Source organism: Oncorhynchus clarkii, chromosome 17 (genome assembly GCF_045791955.1).
Source record: "Oncorhynchus clarkii lewisi isolate Uvic-CL-2024 chromosome 17, UVic_Ocla_1.0, whole genome shotgun sequence".
Taxonomy (NCBI): domain Eukaryota; kingdom Metazoa; phylum Chordata; class Actinopteri; order Salmoniformes; family Salmonidae; genus Oncorhynchus; species Oncorhynchus clarkii.
The window spans coordinates 50,588,793-50,611,542 of record NC_092163.1 but is presented as its reverse complement, the minus strand read 5'-3'; the positions used below and the strand labels follow the sequence as shown (position 1 = coordinate 50,611,542).

Genomic DNA, 22,750 nt, shown 5'->3' with positions numbered 1-22,750 from the left:
TTAACTACCTAGCTAAAATATTACTGAGGGGTTGTACATGGAAATTTATGCTAGGCCAGCTGCTTTAGCTAGCTAGCAGGTAAGTTAGCACTCTCAACCACCTCAGTGCATCCTTTGCCATGTCAGGGAATATAAGGGCATGCCAGGGCTTGACTGTGTCTGCTGCTTCTACTGTATCTGCTGCTTCTACTGTGGGTGTGTTCGTAAATTCAATCTGGAGTGTGTGGTGGAATATTTCAAGATTATGTTTTATGGTTGTTTTATGCAACGGAATAGAGTATTCTGTTAACTATTGTGTGTGTGTTCTACTGAGGATGGGCCTCTGGGTGATAACACTGACAGGAGATTTACATGTAATTTGGGTGATAAAACCTAAAGAGCATTCCAGAGCATGAGTTAATGTTTCTTTTCTATACGGGGCCAGACACTGGTCTCTACACAATGAAAACTGTTGACACGGCAGATACTGTCTGCTATGTATTATAGGTATCTTTCATACAAATCTTAACCTTGTTCCCCATTCTATATATCTGCTGTTCGTCATTTAGGTTGAAAGGGGTGTATCTTGGCTATAAAATACCTTTGTACTTTTGTCTCGGGGCTCTCAACGAATCATCTGAGCGTGAATCGTCGACCAGCCATGACCAGCCATCATTATCGTAGAGCACTCAATCGATTCACTTTATATTTGTGTGTTGTATTGACCTGCTCCCTTATTAATAGGTGATTAAAGATTTAGTTTAAGTATTACTCTTACTTGTGTGATAAGTTTGTCTCTCCTCATTTGATAGTAAAGAAATTAACCACTACAAGTGCCAGAGTGCGTACTTGGCGTTCGTAAATTCAGAGTGTTGTCAGATTGTCCATTCATAATTCACTCTGGATATCTACTCCGATTTCAGAGCACTCTCGTTTGATTGTGCCAGAGCGCAGAACAACTGATGAATTTACTTTTGCCCTTAACGCATGGCCCTTCAACCTTGAGTGCCTCTTTGCAGCTTCTACTGTGTCTGCTGCTGCTACGTCTCTGATACTAGAAGTACCCATTCCCTCACTTAGCTGCATCAAAACATCACTGCTATGGGCATTGTCCATTGCCTAATGAACAATGAAGTGAAAAGGATGAAGTGAAAAGCACCTGCTGACTCAAGCGCATGAGGATTATCCATCATCTTTCATTTTAGTGTGTTGATTCATAACGTCGTATCTATTTTTTTTGCAGTGATTTGAGATACAGAGAAAGGATGGCACCAAAGAGAAGTGCTGCCTCTTCCACCAAAGTCACTGAAGCGGGTGGAAATAAGGTGAAGCAAGAGCCTGACACATCAAAGGATGCCTTTTCCTTTGCCATAGAGGCTCTGAATGTTGCAGGGCCACACCTTAAGGGCAAAAGTAAGGCTGATGAGCAATGCTTGCTGTCAGAACAGCATTCAGGAGAGGTGAGTTGGACATCATGTCATATCAAGGCACAAAGTAGACAATTTCTTGGGCTGCCTGTACCACCTATCAGACAAATGTTTTGGGTACTATTTCAACTCAAATGTCCTCCTGTGGAGAAATTATTTTACATTTTAGTCATTTAGAAGATGTTTCCATCCACATACAGTGAATTCGGAAAGTATTGACTTTTTCCACATTTGTTACGTTACAACCTTATTCTAAAAGGAATTAAATATTTTTTTCCCCTAATCAATCTACATACAAGACACAATAATGATGATGTAACGGCTTTCTTCCGTCGAAGGAGAGGAGGACCAAAATGCAGCGTGGTTAGAGTTAATGTTTTTTAATAAGAAAACTAAACATGAACACATGAATACAAAATAACAAATGTGGCAAAACCGAAACAGTCCTATCTGGTGCAGAGAACACAAAGACAGGAAACAACCACCCACAAAACCCAACACAAAACAGGCTACCTAAATATGGTTCCCAATCAGAGACAATGACTAACACCTGCCTCTGATCGAGAACCATATCAGGCCAAACATAGAAATAGACAAACAACATAGAATGCCCACCCAGCTCACGTCCTGACCAACACTAAAACAAGGAAAACACACAAGAACTATGGTCAGAACGTCACAGTACCACCCCCAAGGTTCGGACTCCGACCGCACAACCTAAACCTATAGGGGAGGGTCTGGGTGGGCATCTGTCCGCGGTGGCGGCTCTGGCGCTGGACGTGGACCCCACTCCATCATTGTCTTAGTCCACCTCCTTAGCGTCCTTTGAGTGGCGACCCTCGCCGCCGACCTTGGCCTAGGAACCCTAACAAAGGGCCCCACTGGACTGAGGGGCCCCACTGGACTGAGGGGCCCCACTGGACTGAGGGGTAGCTCAGGACCGAGGGGTAGCTCAGGACCGAGGGGTAGCTCAGGACCGAGGGGTAGCTCAGGACCGAGGGGTAGCTCAGGCCTGAGGGGTAGCTCAGGACTGAGAGGTAGCTCAGGACTGAGAGATAGCTCAGGCTGGTTGACGGCTCTGGCAGCTCCTGGCTGACTGACGGCTCTGGCGGATCCTGGCTGAATGGCGGCTCTGGCGGATCCTGGCGGATCCTGGCGGATCCTGGCGACTCTGGCGGATCCTGGCAGACTGGCGGCTCTGGCGGCTCCTTGCAGACTGGCGGCTCTGGCGGCTCCTTGCAGACTGGCGGAAGACTCTGGCGGCTCTGGACAGGCGGGAGACTCTGGCGGCTCTGGACAGGCGGGAGACTCTGGTGGCTCTGGACAGGCGGGAGACTCTGGTGGCTCTGGACAGGCGGGAGACTATGGCGGCTCTGGACAGGCGGGAGACTATGGCGGCTCTGGACAGGCGGGAGGCTCTGGCGGCTCTGGACAGGCGGGAGGCTCTGGCGGCTCTGGACAGGCGGGAGACTCTGGCGGCTCTGGACAGGCGGGAGACTCTGGCGGCTCTGGACAGGCGGGAGACTCTGGCGGCTCTGGACAGGCGGGAGACTCTGGCGGCTCTGGACAGGCGGGAGACTCTGGCGGCTCTGGACAGGCGGGAGACTCTGGCGGCTCTGGACAGGCGGGAGACTCTGGCGGCTCTGGACAGGCGGGAGACTCTGGCGGCTCTGGACAGGCGGGAGACTCTGGCGGCTCTGGACAGGCGGGAGACTCTGGCGGCTCTGGACAGGCGGGAGACTCTGGCGGCTCTGGACAGGCGGGAGACTCTGGCGGCTCTGGACAGGCGGGAGACTCTGGCGGCTCTGGACAGGCGGGAGACTCTAGCGGCCCTGGACAGGCGGGAGACTCTAGCGGCCCTGGACAGGCGGGAGACTCTAGCGGCTCTGGACAGGCGGGAGACTCTAGCGACTCTGGACAGGCGGGAGACTCTAGTGGCTCTGGACAGGCGGGAGACTCTAGCAGCTCTGGACAGGCGAGGCGCACTGTAGGCCTGGTGCGTGGTGCCGGCACTGATGGTACTGGGCCGAGGACACCCACCTAAGGGCGAGTGCGGGGAGGAGAAACAGGGAGCCTGGTGCGGGGGGCTTCCACCGGAGGGCTGGTGCGTGTAGGTGGCACTGGATAGACCGGACCGTGCAGGCGCACTGGAGCTCTTGAGCACCGTGCTTGCCCAACCTTACCTTGTTGAATGCTCCCGGTCGCCCTGCCAGTGCGGCGAGGTGGAATAGCCCGCACTGGGCTATGCAGGCGAACCGGGGACACCATGCGTAAGGCTGGTGCCATGTACGCCGGCCCAAGGAGACGCACTGGAGACCAGATGTGTAGAGCCGGCTTCATGGCACCTGGCTCGATGCCCACTCTAGCCCGGCCGATACGAGGAGCTGGTATGTACCGCAACGGGCTATGCAACCGCACTGGGGACACTGTGCGCTCCACAGCATAACACGGTGCCTGCCCGGTCTCTCTCGCCCTCCGGTAAGCACAGGAAGTTGGCGCAGGTCTCCTACCTGGCTTCGCCACATTTCCTGTGTGCCTCCCCCAATACATTTTTGGTGCTGACTCTCGGGCTTCCATCCGCGCCGCCATGCTGCCTCCTCATACCAGCGCCTCTCCGCCTTCGCAACGTCCAGCTCTTCTTTGGGGAGGCGATATTCTCCTGGCTGTGCCCAGGGTCCTTTACCGTCCAACTCGTCCTCCCATGTCCATTCCTCCTTGCGCTGCTCCTGCTGCCGCTGCCTGTCACCACGCCGCTTGGTCCTGTTGTGGTGGGTGTTTCTGTAACGGCTTTCTTCCGTCGAACGAGAGGAGGACCAAAATGCAGCGTGGTTAGAGTTCATGTTTTTTAATAAGAAAACTAAACAAGAACACAAATACAAAATAACAAACGTGGCAAAGCCGAAACAGTCCTATCTGGCGCAGAGAACACACAGACAGGAAACAACCACCCACAAAACCCAACACAAAACAGGCTACCTAAATATGGTTCCCAATCAGAGACAATGACTAACACCTGCCTCTGATTGAGAACCATATCAGGCCAAACATAGAAATAGACAAACTAGACACACAACATAGAATGCCCACCCAGTTCACGTCCTGACCAACACTAAAACAAGGAAAACACACAAGAACTATGGTCAGAACGTGACAGATGAACCAAAAACAGGTTTTTAGACATTTTTGCTGATAAACATTTTAAAAAATGAATATCACATTTACATACAGTACCAGTCAAAAGTTTGAACACGTCTACTCATTCAAGGGATTTTCTTTATTTTTACTATTTTCTACATTGTAGAATAATAGTGAAGGCATCAAAACTATAAAATTACACATTTGGAATCATGTAGTAACCGAAAAAGTGTTAAACAAATCAGAATATATTTTTGTTTTAGATATTTCAAAGTAGCCACCCTTTGCCTTGATGACAACTTTGCACACTCTTGGCATTCTCTCAACCAGCTTCATGAGGTAGTCACCTGGAATGCATTTCAATTAACAGGTGTGTCTTGTTAAAAGTTAATTTGTGGAATTTTTGTGTTGTAACAATATATGGTATGCAGAAGTTAGCCCGATTTGGTTAAAGACCAAGTCCATAATATGGCAAGAACAGCTCAAATAAGCAAAGAGAAACAACAGTCCATCATTACTTTAAGACATGAAGGTCAGTCAGTATGGAACATTTCAAGAACTTTGAAAGTTCAAGTGCAGTCGCAAAAGGGGGCAGCATTCGGAATTTTGGATGAAAAGCGTGCTCAAAGTAAACTGCCTGCTACTCAGGCCCAGAAGCTAGGATATGCATATAATTGGTAGATCTGGATATAAAACACTCTAATGTTTCCAAAACTGTTAAATTAATGTCTGTGAGTATAACAGAACTGATATGGCAGGTGAAAACCTGAGGAAAATCCATCCACGAAGTACTATTAGTTTGAAAGTCTGTTTTTCCATTGAAAGCCTATCCACCATACAAAGACTTAGGACCCAGTTCACGATCTTTATGGCTTCCTCTACATGTGGCCAGTCTTTAGACATTGTTTCAGGCTTTTACTCTGAAAAATTAGGGAGATACAGCACTTTCAGTGAGAGGACAGTGGAAATTTCCAGACATGAGTCCAGCACACGATCGGGAGCGCGCCTTTCCTGTTTCTCCTTTTCTATTGACGAAGCTTTTGTCCGGTTGAAATATGATTGATTATTTATGACAAAAACAACTTGAGGATTGATTTTAAACATCGTTTGACATGTTTCTATGAACTTTTACGATACTTTATTGATTTTTCGTCTGTCTGTTGTGACCGTGCTTTGTTCCAATGGATTGCTGAACAAAACGCACCATCAAAACTGAGGTTTTTGTACATAAAGAGGGACATTATTGAACAAAACAAACATTTATTGTGTAACATGGAGTCTTCGGAGTGCAACCATATGAAGATCATCAAAGGTAAGTGATACATGTTATCGCTATTTCTGACTTCTGTTACTCTTCTTGGCTGCTAACTGTTTGTAATGATTTGTCTGCTGGGTGCTGTTCTCAGATAATCGTATGGTTTGCTTTCGCCGTAAAGCCTTTTTTAAATCTGACACAGTGGTTGGATTAACAATAATTTTATCTTTAACTTCTTGGTCCTACTTGAGACGTCTGCGTCTCAAGTAGGCACCTGGAAATGCAAATGCGCTACGCTAAATGCTAAATGTACTTGTTAAAACTCAAACGTTCATTAAAATAGACATGTAGGGTATTGAATTAAAGCTACACTCGTTGTGAATCTATCCAACAAGTCAGATTTTTAAAATGCTTTTCGGCGAAAGCATGAGAAGCTATTATCTGATAGCATGCACCCCCCAAAATACCAGCACGACACGTAAACAACAGATTTTGCGGTAGCCGGCGCTACCCAAAACGCAGAAATAAAATATAAAACATTCATTACCTTTGATGATATTCTTTGTTGGCACTCCTATATGTCCCATAAACATCACAAATTGGTTTTTTTCCCGATTAAATCCGTCCATGAATGCCCAAAATATCCATTTGTATGGCCTGTCTGCATCACGAAAAAAGCTATCTTCCAAGACGCAACGTCATGTTTAAAAATGATATAAGTTGCCTATATTCTTTGACAAAAAACTTCAACCTACTTTTATAACCCAACTTTAGGTATTTGTAAACGTTGATAAGCGATCAAATTGATCACTGGGCGATCTGTATTCAATAGCAGCTACAAAAGAAAACAGTGTCCATTTTTCAATCTTCCAAAATCGATTGAGGTAGGCTGGATGGAATCAATGATCTATTCGTAATGCCTCAATGGATTTTTGTCAATGAAAATGACGTTTTTGTGGAAAATGACGTTTTCCACATCGTGTGGAAGCTGTATGAATTGCATCCGTCTCCATATTAAATTTGGTTTCCTTTAAATAATCCATGAAAGGGGCGCATGGATACTTTTTTCAGATTTCAGTGAGCAGTTTTTCTTGCGCTTTTCGATGAAACACACGCTCTGTTATAGTCACAGCCGTGATTTAACCAGTTTTAGAAACTTCAGAGTGTTTTCTATCCACACATACTAATCATATGCATATACTATATTCCTGGCATGAGTAGCAGGACGCTGAAAAGTTGCGCGATTTTTAACAGAATGTTCGAAAAAGGAGGGGGTAGGATAAAGAGATTTTAACCTGTTGAAGACATGGCAGATTTACGCCCCCTTTGGAGAAATTGGGTACCCCTAGAAAACTGAAAAAAAAATTATAGAAAATTGCTAATATATGCATATAATAATTATTATTGGATAGAAAACACTCTAAAGCTTCTAAAACCGTTGGAATTATGTCTGTAAGTATAGCAGAACTCACAGGGCATGCATTCTTCCAAACTAGTTTTGTGGTCATGAAAGTTGGAGCAACTTTGACGTCATCGCCCCCACCCTTCCCAGCCACTTATGGATCTGGGGACACTTTCCATCTCTTCCACTAGATGTCCTCATTCTGTAGAGCGTCTAATCGTTCAAATCGCGCGAGAATTGACCCTATGGGAGTGATTTGAGTAAGTGCCGCGAGAAAAAACCTGTGCGTTAGGGCGCGAATTGGTCACAGCCATTCCTTTGTTCCAGCACTCCTGGGAAGAGCAAACGATGCCCGGTTGATTTGAAATTTGTTTTGTGTGTTAAAAACATCATAAAGCTTGCTTCTGCACTTAGTTTGACCTGTTTAGTCGACATATAATATGTAATTTTGAAGTTTTGATGCGCAATTTTTCCGGACCAGAGGACATTTTGGGTGCATTTCAGCTGATGTTATTAGCAGTAGCCCATACAAAGACGCAAGACTTGAAACCAAACGATGTATTGGGTAAGTATGAACCCTTCCAGAACATTCTGAACGAAGACCATCGAAGGTAAGGGAATATTTATGCTTAAATCTGTGTTTCTGTTGACTCCAACATTACGGAGAAATGTAGCTTGGAACTGAGCGCCGTCTCAGATATATTGAATAGTGTGCGATTTCTGTAACGTTAAAAAGAAATGTAACAGAGCGGTTGCATAAAGAAGCAGTGTATCTTTCTAAGCTGGTGTATAACATTTGTATCTTTTATGTATGTTTATTATGAGAATTTCTGTTTTGTTGAGTTTCACGCTCTGCAATTTCACCGGATGTTGTTTGAGACAGTGGATTATTGAACAAAATGCGTTAACAAAATTGAGGTTTTTGGATATAAACATGGACTTTATCGAACAAAACAAACATTTATTGAGTAAATGGGAGTCTTGTGTGTGCAAACATTTGAAGATCATCAAAGGTAAGTGATTAATTTTATCACTATTTCTGACTTGTGTAACTCCTCTACTTGGCTTGTTACTGTTGGCTTGTTACCCCTAGTGAGGTTAAATGTACATGGAGTGCTAACATTAATAATATGCATGTCAATCTCATGTCTCAAAGTGTAGGAGAGATTGACTTCATCACTACTTGTTTTTGTAATAAATGTTGACAAGCTGAATGCACCGAGCGGTCTGTTTAAACTGCTGGCACATAGCTTGGACAGCCATGCATACTCCACAAGACAGGCCACCAGAGGTCTCTTCACAAGTCCAGAACAGACTATGGAAAGTGCACAGTACTACATAGAGCCATGACTACATGGAACTCTATTCCACATCAGGTATCTGATGCAAGAAGTATAATCTTTTTTTTTTTTTAAATACACCTTATGGAACAGCGGGTACTGTGAAGAGACACACACACGCAGGTAGAGACACATGCATACACACACACACACGCTAGCACACGCACTTTACACATACGTACATTATAATATTGTTGTATGGTGGTATTATACATGTTGTATTGTAGATATGTAGTGGTGTAATAATGTTATATAATGTACTGTTTTATATTTTGCTTTATGTGTGATGTAAGTCTCATTTGGACCCCAGGAATAATTTCTGCTGTCTTGGCAACAGCTAATGGGGATCCCAAATAAATACAAATAAAACACTTTGCTCCGTTGTAATGCTGTAAGTGAGGTCACTTACATCTCCTGGATTCTATATGCTGCATACAGTTATAGAGGTTTCAAAAGACCAATGTACTGCTGTGTGTGTTACTCATTCATATGTAGCAGATTCTGAGAAACTGTCACTAGCTATAGGCATTTGACTTAATGATTTGTTTGATCAGCCTTGCAGTCACATCAGTAGGCCAGACTGTGCAGTGCAGTAGATGAATGGGTAGTCAGGTAGCCTAGCGATTAAGATTAACCGTAAGGCTGCTGGTTTGTATCCCGGAGCCGTCCAGGTGAAAAATCTTACGACGTGCCCTTGAGTACATCACTTAATCCTAATTGCTCCTGTAAATTGCTCTTGATATAGGGGTGTCTAATAAAATCTAATGTGCCAACGTGACCTAAATCATGTTCCTCCCCAACAGGTATATGAAGATTATGACTGTATGCTGAATCAGACCAACATTGAAAATAACAGCAATAAGTTTTATGTCATTCAAGTGTTGAATACAGGTGCCTGTTACTACTGCTGGACCAAATGGGGGAGAGTGGTAAGCTTAATTTCAGACAAAGACAAGATGGTAGTTTGCTACACATTCCTGTGTCAACTTTAGTAAATCTACATTTTTGTTGATTACTTTAATTAATATACTAAACTATTCATCGGTTGAGCATCTAGGATTGAAGCACAAAATCCTTTCTCCTCACCTACAGGGGGAAATAGGCCAGTCAAAACTATCAGACCCCTATGTCAGCCCAGACAAAGCCATCAAAGACTTTGAGAAGAAGTTCACAGACAAGACGAAGAACAGCTGGAAGGAGCGGGACAACTTTGTGTCTCGCCCGGGGAAGTACACCCTGATAAAGGTGGATGGAGGCCAGGATGCAGAGGTCAAGGTAACAGTGGTGTGCTAGGGACTAAGTGCTGCTAAGGACTCTGATACATAGTCAGACTTCTTTTTTGACTCTCACTCATTATTGCTTCGCTGTGTCAATTATAGCATGCTCTCATCTGGCTTTTGCAGGTGGACAATGTTGATGGGAAGATTGTCAAGGGGCCCCAAAACATTTTGCCTTGCACCCTGAATAACCCCACACAGAAGCTCATCCATCTCATTTTTAGCAACGACATGTTCAAAAAGGCCATGGAGTGCATGGACCTGGGTGGGTGTCAATCTTAGTCCAACACACCACCTTTAACGCTACAGCACTGAAACAATCCTCTGTTCCTCGGTCATTAAGCCTGGGTGGGGTCTGTCTATGTACACATGTTCTATTAAGTAACTTACCTGTTTGACTGGACTGCTTGTTGTATTGTATTCTACCCTCAGTGGAATTATATACAGTACTTGACTGTTCAACTGAAGTCTCTGTGATCAAAGAGGTATCCTAAATCATTAACTAGAGTCATTTAAGTAGAGGGTAAAGCCTGGCGATCTGGAGATAAATGTCTAATCCATCTAAAACCCAGTCTGCCTGATCAATAATGTAAATGGCGCCTGACTGTACAATTGATTGATTTGGACCGAAGCTTATTCAGCTGTATTGTGAGTTCCCCAACAACCACATTGACCAATGTAGAGGAAAGCAGTCAACATAGAGCTATAAAAAACGTGTCTAACATATGAACTCAGACAGAGCGGTAATATGTGTATAATCATCATCTCTTCCCTGGTTCTTCCCACCAGACATAAAGAAGATACCCTTGGGGAAACTGAGCAAGCTGCAGATCACCAAGGGCTTTAAAGTGCTGGAGGAGATTGAGGGAGCTATGAACGCCAGCCAGACCAGCAGGGCCAAACTGGAGGAGCTCTCCTCCAAGTTCTTCACCATCATCCCACACATCTTTGGACGCAAAAGGCCCCCGGTCATCGACAGCTCTGAGATCATAGAGAAGAAGAAGGAGATGCTTCTGGTGAGATCTACTTAATCAACTTGTACTTTGTGGAATGACATTGATATTGGTCAGTACTATTTAGGGACAAAAGTTTTGGTAATAGGTAAAACTCCTGGCCATAATAATGAGTCGTTTTTTTCCAGTCCTGGTCCCATCTCTCCCTCCTTCTGCTGTTCCCTGCAGGTGCTGGCTGATATAGAGATAGCCCAAGACCTGAAGGCTGAGACTGAGAAGACACAGGAGCTGATGGAGGTAGAGAAAGTACCTCATTCACTGGACCAGAACTATCTGTCTCTCAACTGCAAACTCTGTCTACTAGAAAGAGAAACACAGGAATTCAAGGTACTGTGGCCTCTAATGGAAGTTTAATTTTATACAAACACGGCTGTATTGTTGTAGATGTAAAAATCATAGTCATACAAATCTTTAGTGATACTGATTGTAAGAAGGAAACGGAGAAGATGGCTGACGTTTTATGTGCTCCTAACCGTTTGTGTTTTTTTTTTTTTTTTGCGTTATTTTAACTTATTTATTTACTTATGTTGTACATAATGTTGGTGCTACTGTCTCTTATGACCGAAAATAACTTCTGGACATCAGAACAGTGATTACTCACCACGAACTGGCAGAAGTTTTTTTTTCCTTTAACGAGCCCGACGTGAACAACATACTGCTTTCCCAGGAACAGGCCCAAATCCCACCATTTGCTTGAAGAGACAACAGCGAAAAAGAGAACGGAGGTCGGGCTGCCTTCTGAGAATTTGTAGGCGATCGAATAAACCCCCTGCCTTCTGTTCTACTAGCTAACGTGCAATCATTGGAAAATAAAATCGATGACCTACGAGGAAGATTAAACTACCAATGGGACATGAAAAACTGCAATATCTTATGTTTGGGTGGCAGTCTATTCAAATATGTAAACAACACGATATATATAACTCTTGAGGTTTTGCTCGCTTGAGGTGGAAACTCATGATAAGCTGTAGACCACACTATCTATGTAGAGAGTTTTCATCTGTATTTTTTTGTAGCTGTCTACATACCACCACAGACCAATGCTGGCACTGAGACCGCACTCAATGAGCTGTATTCCGCCATAAGCAAACAGGAAAACGCTCATCCAGAGGCGGCACTCCTAGTGGCAGGGGACATTAAATGCAGGGAAACTTAAATCTGTTTTTCCAAATTTGCAAATGTGCAACCAGAGAGAAAAAAACTCTAGACCACCTTTACTCCACACACAGAGACGAGTACAAAGCTCTCCCTCGCCCTCCATTTGGCAAATCTGACCATAATTCTATCTTCCTGCTTACAAGCAAAAATGACAGCAGGAAGCACCAGTGACTCGGTCAATAAAAAAGTGGTCAGATGAAGCAGATGCTAAGCTACAGGACTGTTTTGCTAGCACAGACTGGAATATGTTCCGGGATTCTTCCTATGGCATTGAGGAGTACACCACATCAGTCATTGGCTTCATCAATAAGTGCATCGATGACATCGTCCCAACATATTCCAATACATTCCCCAACCAGAGGCCATGGATTACGGGCAACATCCGCACTACCGCTTTAAAGGAGCGTGACTCTAACCCGGAAGCTTATAAGAAATCCCACTATGCCTTCAGATGTACCATCAAACAGGCAAAGTGTCAATTCAGGACTAAGAGGTTCTACAGCTGCACCGTCGAGAGCATCCTGACTGGTTGCATCACTACCTGGTATGGCAACTGCTCAGCCTCTGACCGCAAGGCACAACAGAGGGTAGTGCGTATGACCCAGTACATCACTGGGGCCAAGCTTCCTGCCATCTAGGACCTCTATATCAGGCGGTGTCAGAGGAAGGCCCTAAAAATTGTCAGACTCCAATCATAAACTGTTCTCTCTGCTACCGCATGGCAAGCGGTACCGGAGCGCAAAGTCTAGGTCCATGTGGCTGCTAAACAGCATCTACCCCCAAGCCATAATACTCCTCAACATCTAATCAAATGGCTACTAAGACTATTTGCATTGCCCCGCCTCCCCCTTTCATGCCACTGCTACTCTATTATTATCTATGCATAGTCAATTTAATAACTCTATCTACATGTACATATTACCTCAGTTACCTTGACTAACCGGTGCCCCCGCACATTGCCTCTGTACCGTTACCCCCTGTATATAGTCTCACTATTGTTATTTTACTGCTGCTCTTTAATTAACTACTAGTTACTTTTATTTCTTATTCATATTTTTTAAACTGCATTGTTGGTTGGGGGCTTGTAAGTAAGCATTTCACAGTCAGGTCTACACCTGTTGTATTCAGCGCATGTGACTAATAAAATTTGATTTGGTCATATTTTGTGACATACAGTGGGGCCAAAAAGTATTTAGTCAGCCACCAATTGTGCAAGTTCTCCCACTTAAAAATATGAGAGAGGCCTGTAATTTCCATCATAGGTACACTTCAACTATGACAGACAAAAGGAGAGAAAAAAATCCAGAAAATCACATTGTAGGATTTTTTATGAATTTATTTGCAAATTATGGTGGAAAATAAGTATTTGGTCACCTACAAACAAGCAAGATTTCTGGCTCTCACAGACCTGTAACTTCTTCTCTAAGAGGCTCCTCTGTCCTCCACTCGTTACCTGTATTAATGGCACCTGTTTGAACTTGTTATCAGTATAAAAGACACCTGTCCACAACCTCAAACAGTCACACTCCAAACTCCACTATGGCCAAGACCAAAGAGCTGTCAAAGGACACCAGAAACAAAATTGTAGACCTGCACCAGGCTGGGAAGACTGAATCTGCAATAGGTAAGCAACTCGGTTTGAAGAAATTGACTGTGGGAGCAATTATTAGGAAATGGAAGACATACAAGACCACTGATAATCTCCCTCGATCTGGGGCTCCACGCAAGCTCTCACCCCGTGGGGTCAAAATGATCACAAGAACGGTGAGCAAAAATCCCAGAACCACACGGGGGGACCTAGTGAATGACCTGCAGAGAGCTGGGACCAAAGTAACAAAGCCTACCATCAGTAACACATTACGCCGCCAGGGACTCAAATCCTGCAGTGCCAGACGTGTCCCCCTGCTAGAGAGCATTTGGATGATCCAGAAGAAGATTGGGAGAATGTCATATGGTCAGATGAAACCAAAATAGAACTTTTTGGTAAAAACTCAACTCGTCGTGTTTGGAGGACAAAGAATGCTGAGTTGCATCCAAAGAACACAATACCTACTGTGAAGCATGGGGGTGGAAACATCATGCTTTGGGGCTGTTTTTCTGCAAAGGGACCAGGGCGACTGATCCGTGTAAAGGAAAGAATGAATGGGGCCATGTATCGTGAGATTTTGAGTGAAAACCTCCTTCCATCAGCAAGGGCATTGAAGATGAAACGTGGCTGGGTCTTTCAGCATGACAATGATCCCAAACACACCGCCCGGGCAACGAAGGAGTGGCCTCGTAAGAAGCATTTCGAAGTCCTGGAGTGGCCTGACCAATCTCCAGATCTCAACCCCATAGAAAATCTTTGGAGGGAGTTGAAAGTCCATGTTGCCCTGCAACAGCCCCAAAACATCACTGCTCTAGAGGAGATCTGTATGGAGGACTGGGCCAAAATACCAGCAACAGTGTGTGAAAACCTTGTGAAGACTTACAGAAAACGTTTGACCTCTGTCATTGCCAACAAAGGGTATATAACAAAGTTTTGAGATAAACTTTTGTTATTAACCAAATACTTATTTTCCACCATAATTTGCAAATAAATTCATTAAAAATCATACAATGTGATTTTCTGGATTTTTTCTTCTCATTTTGTCTGTCAAAGTGTACCTATGTGTAGTGTACCTATGATGAAAATTACAGGCCTCTCATCTTTTTAAGTGGGAGATCTTGCACAATATGTGGCTGACTAAATACTTTTTTGCCCCACTGTAAATGCATTATAGGGGTCTATTTACTGAGACAAAATGATATACAATATTCTTCTCTGTAGTCGAAAGTAAATGTTGAGCTTCCATTGTATTTTCGTTCTTGTCTAATTTAAAGGTAATTGAGAAATACCTGAAAGCCACTGCACATAGCCACAGCCAGCCAAAGATTATAGATGTCTGGGAGGTAGAGAGTGAGACTGAGGTGAGTAACACATGACACTACTTCAGCAAAATAATGTTAGCATGTAATACAGAATGAATTTGTATTGATTCATTACTTATTTGTTGTGAGCTTGATTGTTGTAATGAAGTTGAGAATCTCTTTTTTTGGCTTAAATGTACACACAGGTTCCTCTATTATAGTGCGTTAGGTCAAGGATTCTGTTCTCCTATCTGCATATCTGTGTGTGGGCATTGTTTTCGGCAGGCGGAGCGGTTCAGGGAGAATGACAACCTGGAGAACCGGCGTCTGCTGTGGCACGGCACCAACTTGGCAATGGTTGCGGTCATCTTGAACGGTGGCCTATATAGTCACTTCATGCCCCAGTCAGGGGGCTGCACAGGCAGGGGCATCTACTTTGCCTCGGAGATCAGCAACTCTGCTAATTACGGTGAGGTTCTACCCCTGCGTTATAGGGCATTTGGAAAGTATTCAGACCCCTTGACTTTTTCACATTTTGTTATGTTACAGCCTTATTCTAAAATTGATTTTTTTAAAAACATTTTGCTCATCTAGCCACACTCTATACCCCAAAATGAAGAAGCAAAAACTGTTTTTTATTTATTTTTGCAACGTATTAAAAAAAAACTGAAATAATACATTTACATAAGTATTCAGACTTATGGTTTGGGTGATTGTGGAGGCCAGGTCATCTGATGCAGCACTCCATCACTCTCCTTCTTGGTCAAATAGCCCTTACACAGCCTGGAGGTGTGTTTTGGGTCATTGTCCTGTTGAAAAACAAATGATAGTCCCGCTATGTGCAAAACAAATGGGATTGCGCATCACTGCAGAATGCTGTGGTAGCCATACTTGTTAGGTTTGCCTTGAATTCTAAATAAATCACTGACAGTGTCATCAGCAAAGCACCGTCACACCATCACACCTCCTCCACCATACTTCACGGTGGGAACCACACATGCAGAGATCATCTACTCTGCGTCTCACAAAGACACGGTGGTTGAAACCAAAAATCTCAAAATTTGTACTCATCAAAGCAAAGGACAGATATCCTCCAGTCTATTGTCCGTTTCTCATGTTTCTTGGCCCAAGCTAGTCTCTTCTTATTATTGGTGTCCTTTAGTAGTGGTTTCTTTGCAGCAAGGCCGGATTCACACAGTCTCCTCTGAACAGTTGATGTTGAGATGTGTCTGTTACTTGAACTATGTGAAGCATTTATTTGGGCCGAATCTGAGGAGCAGTTAACTCTGAAGAACTTATCCTCTGCAGCAGAGGTAACCCTGGGTCATCCTTTCCTGTGGTGGTCATCATGAGAGCCAGTTTCATCATAGCGCTTGATGGATTTTGAATGACTGCACTTGAAGAACTTTCAAAGTTCTTGAAACTTTATGTATTGATTGACCTTCATGTTTTAAAGTAGTGATGGACTGATGTTTCACTTTACTTATCTGAGCTGTTCTTAACATAATATGGACTTGGTCTTTTACCAAATAGGGCTATCTTCTGTATACCACACCGACCTTGTTACAACACAACTGACTGGCTCAAACTCATTAACCTCTCTGCGCACCGAACCCGTTAGCGGGATTAAATTCGACAACATACGGTGATCGCTACATAAATAGTCATATTAAACATTCATGAAAATACAAGTGTCTCACATTGGTCGAAAGCCTAGAATCTTGCTAATCCAACTGCGTTGTCAGATTTAAAAAAGGATTTACTGCGAAAGAATACGATGCGATTATCTGAGAACAAAGCCCCATAAAAAAACTATTTCAACACAGGCGTAACAACATCACAAATTGCAATAAAATAAATAGTTTACCTTTGACGATCTTCCTCTGTTTGCAATCCCAATGCCCAATGCTCTTTTTATAGCCTAACATGAAACATTTTGTGAAACGCTTGTGTCGTGAATTCCGTCTCATTCCATTTTCGACGACACATTCGATGTCAATACACACACTAAATGTGACTTTATCCCAGTCATGTTTGGTTTCATTGCAATCAACTGGTTTGTTTGTAACACAACCAAACGTGATGGGTAATTTCGCGGGACGTATTGACTGAAAGAAACCGATTTGAAGACAACAAGTAATGACATCATTGTGCATCAATGATATGACAGCTGTTTCGTTGATTGACTGTATTTTAACCCAATGACCACTGATCGTCTTGAAATCTAGCTAGGTAGATAGCCAATGACCTAAACGGCAATATGTAATGTTTATGTGTTGGAAGACCATCCCATGTAGTAAACTCCGGCGTAAAGAGGGTCATTCGCCATTAAAGATTCATACCAGAAGGAGCCACGCATGTTACGCACAGCGTTGTTTTGGTAAAGCGCATCTTCAGCTGTTTATATATCAATCAGTATGGCGACTAAGTCAGGGAAAGCTAAATCTAAGTCTAGATATACAGATGTACACACAATTTTAGAAGAAATGGATCGGGAAAGTGAGACAGAGATTGTTGGAGGACGATTCATTTAGCGATTCCCAAATGGAGGAATAATTTTTGAACGGAGAGGACATCGTTTTGGACTGGTAAGTTCTTCTCATGCTAATGCCGTTGTTTGAAATTAATAATATAAAATATTATTTGTGATTATTTTTTTTTTGTAGCAATATATATAAATGTAATGAAATGTGTAAAGTACACGTTGGCTATACATTGTGGGTGGGGGTATGTTTGTATGTACTGACCCATATCCTATGTTTGTGTATTTACATATTGTGGATTAGAGGGTGCATGGCCGAGATGCGTGTCTGCCACTCCATCCCATCCCACCCCCACATGAAATAGCCTATTTGAGGCTGTTGAGGGGAGGGCAGGCCCACAACAATGGCCAAAGTGAAATGGAGACAGTAGATACAGCAGGTCTGTTGTAATATAATAAAGACAGTAGATCTAGCTGGTCTGTCATAATATAATAGAGACAGTAGATCTAGCTGAAATGTCATAATATAAATGAGACAGTAGATCTAGCAGGTCTATAATAATATATTCAACCTTATGTTCCCTGTACTCTATATATATATATCTGTTTATTATACCTGTTGATACATATGTGAAACTATTCTAACTGAACATTTTCTTTCACAGTGACACTGACTGGGAGCCCCCAGTGCCAAGGTGTCCATCCCCAACTGAAGCTGGTTCATCCAGCCGGACACCTGTTGTCTCAGCGCTACTGGGGCATGGATCGCAAAAAATGTCCCCATTCCAACTGTGGGCCTGTCAGATGCGCTGATAGGCTATTACAATGTTCTCCATAAGATTATGAAATGGTACAAGACTATCATTTCATCAACATTGCTGTGGTGAATGCATTCATCCTACACAAGGAAATGGCTAAGAGCTGTGGAAAGCCCCCCATCTCACAGCTAGCCTTCAGAGAGCTGCTCATCAATGAGCTTGCTGGCTACAGCACCACTGCACCACGTTCTGGCCTCTCTACCTCTGTCCCTCCTGCCACAAGTGGTGTTCATCTGCCCACATTTATTTCTGCAGGCATGGATGTGCCTCAGGGCCAAAAGGGCACAGCATGGAGGCGTCGCTGTGTTCTTTGCAAAATAATGTCCCCCATCAACTGCACCACATGCTTGGTGACCCTCTGCTTTACAGCAGAAAGAGACTGCTATGGCACCTGGCATGAGCAGCACAATATTGTGTAGAGGACTGAGGGTCTTCCAAATATGTTGCTCGTTTTAAAGATGATGATACAACAATGAAAAGAAAAAATGTATGTTTTTTTCAATGTATTATCTAAACCAGATCTATTGTGTTATATTCTCCTACATTCAATTCACATTTACACAAACTTCAGAGTGTTTTCTTTAAAATGAAACCAAGAATATGCATATCCTTGGTACTGGGCCTGAGCTACAGGCAGTTAGATTTGGGTATGTCTTCAGGCAGAAATTGAAAAAAGTAGAGGGGTAGTTGTAAGAGGTTAAATTTAATTTAAAAAATGTACTTTTAACAAAGGCACACCTGTTAATTGAAATTAATTCCATGTGACTACCTCATGACGCTGGTTGGGATAATGCCAATAGTGTGCAATGCTGTCATCAAGGCAAAGGTGGCTATTTTGAAGAATCTCAAATATAAAATATATTTTGATTTGTTTAAGACTTTTTTGGTTACTACATGATTCCATATTTGTTGTTTCACAGTTTTGATGACTTCACTATTATTATTATTATTATTATTATGTAGAAAATAGTTTTTTTTTTAAAGTTTTGACTGGTACTGTATGTGTTCATGAGAGGGGTCATATTAGTGTGTTGCCCAAACTGTTCAGATGCAACAGACTTAATTAGCAAATTGGCGGTAGAGACTTCGGATGAGTTCCTGGATGCTTGTGGTGGTTGAGAGCCTTATCTTTCCATGGAGGGTTCATAATAGGTTTTGTCGGCCAAACCGTGGAGACGCTACAGACATTTTCGTGAGAAGACTGATTTTCGGGATGTCTACTGGTCTGACAAACACTGCATTAGCTCTGCCACCTTTCACCGCAGGTGGGGATGACCAACAACGGATGTCGGGGATTGAGACGCAGCCCATGCAAAAAAAAACATATTTCTAGCTTATTATGCTAATTAGATTTCCGCAGGGGCACGGACATCTACTCTAGGCGGTTAAAAGGACCTCCCTTAAAGCCATGTCTCTGTGTCCTGTCTCTGTGTAGTGCATACATCTGAAGGCATCGGGATGATGTTTCTGAATGAGGTGGTGCTAGGGAAGGAGCACACCATCACGAAGGATGACAGCTCCCTGATGAAGGCTCCTGATGGCTACGACAGCGTGGTGGCTCGAGGAAAGGTGGAACCAGGTACAGCACCACCACTCACAGCTCACCACTCACAGCTCACTTCTGGTCTAATAGCAACTCACTCCCTTACCCTGTTGACAAAATCCAGTCACTGCTATTGTCTCAGCCATGGCCAGTCTGTCTCTATATACACCGTTTAAAAGTTTGAGGTCACTTAGAAATGTCCTTGTTTTTGAAAGAAAAACACATTTTTTTGTCCATTTAAAATAACATCAAATTGATCAGAAATACAGTGTAGACATTGTTCATGTTGTAAATGACTTGTCCTCTTGCTTAGTTGTGCACTGGGGCCTTTCACTCTTTCTATTCTGGTTAGAGACAGTTTGTGCTGTTCTGTGAAGGGAGTATTACACAGCGTTGTACGAGATCTTCAGTTTCTTGGCAATTTCTCGCATGGAATAGCCTTCATTTCTCAGAACAAGAATAGACTGACGAGTTTCAGAAGAGGGTACTTTGTTTCTGGCCATTTTGAGCCTGTCATCAAATCCACAAATTTTGATGCTCCAGATACTCAACTAGTCTAAAGAAGGCCAGTTTTATTGCTTCTTTAATCAGGACAGCATTTTTCAGCTGTGCTAACATAATTGCAAAAGGGTTTTCTAATGATCAATTAGCCTTTTAAAATGATAAACTTGGATTAGCTGACACCTCGTGCCATTGGAAAACAGGAATGATGGTTGCTGATAATGGGCCTCTATACGCCTATGTAGATATTCCATAAAAAATCTGCCGTTTCAAGCTACAATAGTAATTTACAACATGAAAAATGTCTACACTGTATTTCTGATCAATTTGATGTTATTTAAATGGCCCAAAAAAATGCTTTTCTTTCAAAAACAAGGACATTTCTAAGTGAGCCCAAACTTTTGAACGGTAGTGTATACTCTAATGAAGTGGTCACTGTATTTCTAAACATCTGGTAGATGGTCAGACGATATCCAGAAGAAGGCATCAGTATGGTTGTGTAGTCAACACTTTTGTATTGTTTCAGACCCGTCCAAGGACATCTTCCTGACACTGGATGGTAAGCAGGTGGCTGTGCCTCAGGGTAAACCCACCAAGCAGCCCCAGTACAAGGACAGCTACTTCTGCAACAGCGAGTACCTGGTCTACAAGGGAAACCAGTGTCGCATCCGCTACCTGCTGGAGCTCAAGTTTTAACTGGAGAGAAGGAGAGAGGGAGGAGGCACCTATGCATTCTAGGAGATGGTATTATTCAAGTAATTAAGGTTTTTGTTATTAATAGACACCTCTGTCACTGTGTGCATTATCCAACCAAAGTTCCTTATAATATCATATATATACTCTGTGCCTTATCCTTTATAGTATCCTAACAGGCTTTGAGTGAACAGTCTTCCGTGCTTCTACACCTGCATTGCTTGCTGTTTGGGGTTTTAGGCTGGGTTTCTGTACAGCACTTTGAGATATCAGCTGATGTACGAAGGGCTATATAAATAAATTTGATTTGATTTGATTTGATTTGATTCTTCCATGGTCTATTGCAGTGGTTCCCAAACTTTTTATTGTCCAGTACCCCTTCAAACCTTTAACCTCCAGCTGCGTACCCCCTCTAGCACCAGGGTCAGCGCACTCTCAAATGTTGTTTTTTGCCATCATTGTAAGCCTGCTACACACACGCTATACGATACATTTATTAAACATAAGATTGAGTGTGTTTTTGTCACAGCCCGGCTCGTGGGAAGTGACAAAGAGCTCTTATAGGACCAGGGCACAAATAATAATATAATTACAATAATCAATCATTCAGCTTTTTATTTAGCCATCTTACTGTACATATAAAACTTTATTTGTTCATCAAATTGTGAATAACTCACCACAGGTTAATGAGAAGGGTGTGCTTGAAAGGATGCACATACATGTATATCTGCAATGTTGGGTTGTATTGGAGAGAGTCTCAGTCTTAAATCATTTTCCACACACAGTCTGTGCCTGTATTTAGTTTTCATGCTAGTGAGGGCCGAGAATCCACTCTCACATATGTACGTGGTTGCAAAGGGCATCACTGTCTTAACAGCACGATTTTCCAAGACAGGATACTCTGAGGGCAGCCCTGCCAGAAATCTATCTGGCAGTGGCTTCTGATTAAATGTTCAGATATCGGTAAGTGGACTGAAGGCAGGGCATGAAAGGGATAACGAATCCAGTTGTTTGTGTCGTCCGTTTCTGGAAAGTACCTGCGTAAATGCGCACCCAGCTCACTCAGATGCTTCACTAAATCACATTTGACATCCGTAAGCTTGAGTTAATTGGCACACAAAAAATCATACAATGATGGAAATACCTGTGAGTTGTCCTTGTTAATGCAGACAGAGACCTCCAGCTTCTTAATCATAGCCTCAATTTAGTCCAGCACATTGAATATAGTTGCGGAGAGTCCCTGTAATCCTAGATTCAAATTATTTAGGCGAGGAAAAACATCACCCAGATAGGCCAGTCGTGTGAGAAACTCGTCATCATGCAAGCGTTCAGACAAGTGACAATTATTGTCAGTAAAGAAAACTTTAAGCTCGTCTCTTATTTTTTTTAAACGTGTCAATACTTTGCCCCTTGATAACCAGTGCACTTCTGTATGTTGTAAAAGTGTTTCATGGTCGCTGACCATATCATTGCATAAACAGAAAATATGCGAGAGTTCAGGGGCCTTGCTTTAACAAAGCTAAACATTTTCACTGTATTGTCCAAAACATCTTTCAAGCTGTCAGACATTTCCTTGGGAGCAAGAGCCTCTCGGTGGATGCTGCATTGTACCCAAGTGGCTTCAGGAGCAACTGCTTGCACACGCATTACCACTCCACTATGTCTCCCTGTCATGGCTTTTACTTGTTATTTCGCTGAACACTAGATGGTTTAAGTACATTTTTTGCAGTGAAATGAGGCTACTCAGGTGAGAAAAAAACATCACCCAAATGTATAGCCCCATTGGAAAATCTAAATGCACTGTTTGAAAATGTGAATCACGTTTGTATTTGGCGTAG

At 43.0% G+C, this 22,750-nt stretch overlaps 1 protein-coding gene across 1 annotated transcript; it reads left to right on the top strand.

Annotated features, from left to right (window-relative positions):
- The first annotated feature begins 1,238 nt into the window (after positions 1–1,238).
- On the top strand, positions 1,239–20,915 carry LOC139369803 (protein mono-ADP-ribosyltransferase PARP3-like). Its single transcript, XM_071109076.1, has 10 exons — positions 1,239–1,439; positions 9,342–9,467; positions 9,631–9,813; positions 9,942–10,080; positions 10,605–10,831; positions 10,997–11,155; positions 14,849–14,935; positions 15,161–15,344; positions 19,611–19,754; positions 20,746–20,915. The coding sequence occupies exons 1-10, from the start codon at positions 1,245–1,247 to the stop codon at positions 20,913–20,915; spliced, it is 1,614 nt and encodes a 537-aa protein (XP_070965177.1). The 5' UTR covers positions 1,239–1,244.
- The last annotated feature ends 1,835 nt before the right edge of the window (positions 20,916–22,750 follow it).

Bases quoted from the DNA above. Each gene is read 5' to 3' on its own strand.
- LOC139369803 (XM_071109076.1), top strand. From the start codon at position 1,245: ATGGCACCAAAGAGAAGTGCTGCCTCTTCCACCAAAGTCACTGAAGCG. The intron at 1,440-9,341 runs GTGAGTTGGACA...CCTCCCCAACAG, and splicing joins CAGAACAGCATTCAGGAGAG to GTATATGAAGATTATGACTG. The intron at 9,468-9,630 runs GTAAGCTTAATT...CCTCACCTACAG, and splicing joins GGACCAAATGGGGGAGAGTG to GGGGAAATAGGCCAGTCAAA.